General features: G+C 46.9%; 1 protein-coding gene across 1 annotated transcript in view; it reads right to left on the reverse strand.

Moving 5' to 3' along the window:
* The window catches only part of PNP (purine nucleoside phosphorylase), a 6,077-nt gene that overhangs the window by 3,340 nt on the left and 1,631 nt on the right, over nt 1-1,106 (reverse strand). The window contains exons 2-3 of the mRNA XM_010839472.1: nt 644-837; nt 548-569 (exon numbers count right to left, since the gene is read on the reverse strand). Coding sequence (XP_010837774.1) covers nt 548-569; nt 644-837 — 216 coding nt within the window. The remainder of the gene's footprint in view (nt 1-547; nt 570-643; nt 838-1,106) is intronic.

Consider the following 1,106-nt stretch of genomic DNA (forward strand, 5'->3'; position numbering starts at 1 on the left):
GCTGCTATTGAGATGCTGGATACACTCTCCTCAGATCCCTCAGAGCTCCACTGTGCACAGGGGGCCCTTCCCCGCCCCCAAAAAAGGTCAGTGTGAAGCAATTCTTGTGTTTTCATATATTACCTGGGTATTTGTCTGCAAGAACATGGCAGTCAGGGTGTTCATTTGCTGGTATGTAGCAGTGTGTGCCTTATTCTAGGACTGGAGCCAGAGCTGGGGAGACTGAGAATGGTAGGAACACACAGGATAGGGTGGGGGTGGGGGGCTGACTTTGTCCCGGGAGGTTACAGGCACTTCTTTTTCCACTTGGGATGCAGACTGAAAGAAATGAGCGAGGTGTATGAAGATGTGCTAACCACAATGTGTGGGGGGAAAGGATGTCTACAGGAAGTGATGTAAAGCTTTAGGAACTGAGTCATTAGGCACAGGAAATATGTCATCATACAGTACCATTGACACACACACATGCTCTGTCTGTTAAAATGTTTCTACTGGAGGAATTTCTTTCTAAAGTCATTCCGATTCTTGATGAAAATCCCTCTCTCACAACAGTTGTTGCTCGGCAAATGCTACAGAGGATACCCGGGATCAGGTATAGAAGCGTTGCCCTCCCATCACAATCCCATCAGTATCCCTCAGTCTCATCCCCCCTTCCCTTTGCCAGTACCTGTACTTTCTGGAAAGTTTGGTATTTCACTGTAGTCAAAGGTCTGGGCTTGAGTCAATCTGTTAACCAGACCTCCTAACCCAGAACCACAGATCACTGCCACTTGAGGTCGCTGTTCGGTATGAGACAAAAGCCATTTTGCAGTGTCTTGATAATCTTCATATGTATATCTAGCAGGAAAAAATGGAAAACCAAGGTGAGATTCACTCCCAACCCAACGGTATCATAAAATAATAACCTTCAGTGTAGAAAGGCTGGCAGGGGTACCAAGATGACAGGGGATACAGAAGTTGGCCAAGGAGCTAGACCAAGCTACTGCACAAAGAAGCAAATCCAGGCCACAAATCTGGTTGTCAAGAACTGGGGGAGAACTGACTGTGTAAGTTTCTCAGCAGCAGCTTGTGAACACTACAGACTCTGGAGCCCACCTCTACAGATT

Source organism: Bison bison, unplaced genomic scaffold (genome assembly GCF_000754665.1).
Source record: "Bison bison bison isolate TAMUID 2011002044 unplaced genomic scaffold, Bison_UMD1.0 scf7180017864117, whole genome shotgun sequence".
Classification (NCBI taxonomy): Eukaryota; Metazoa; Chordata; class Mammalia; order Artiodactyla; family Bovidae; genus Bison; species Bison bison.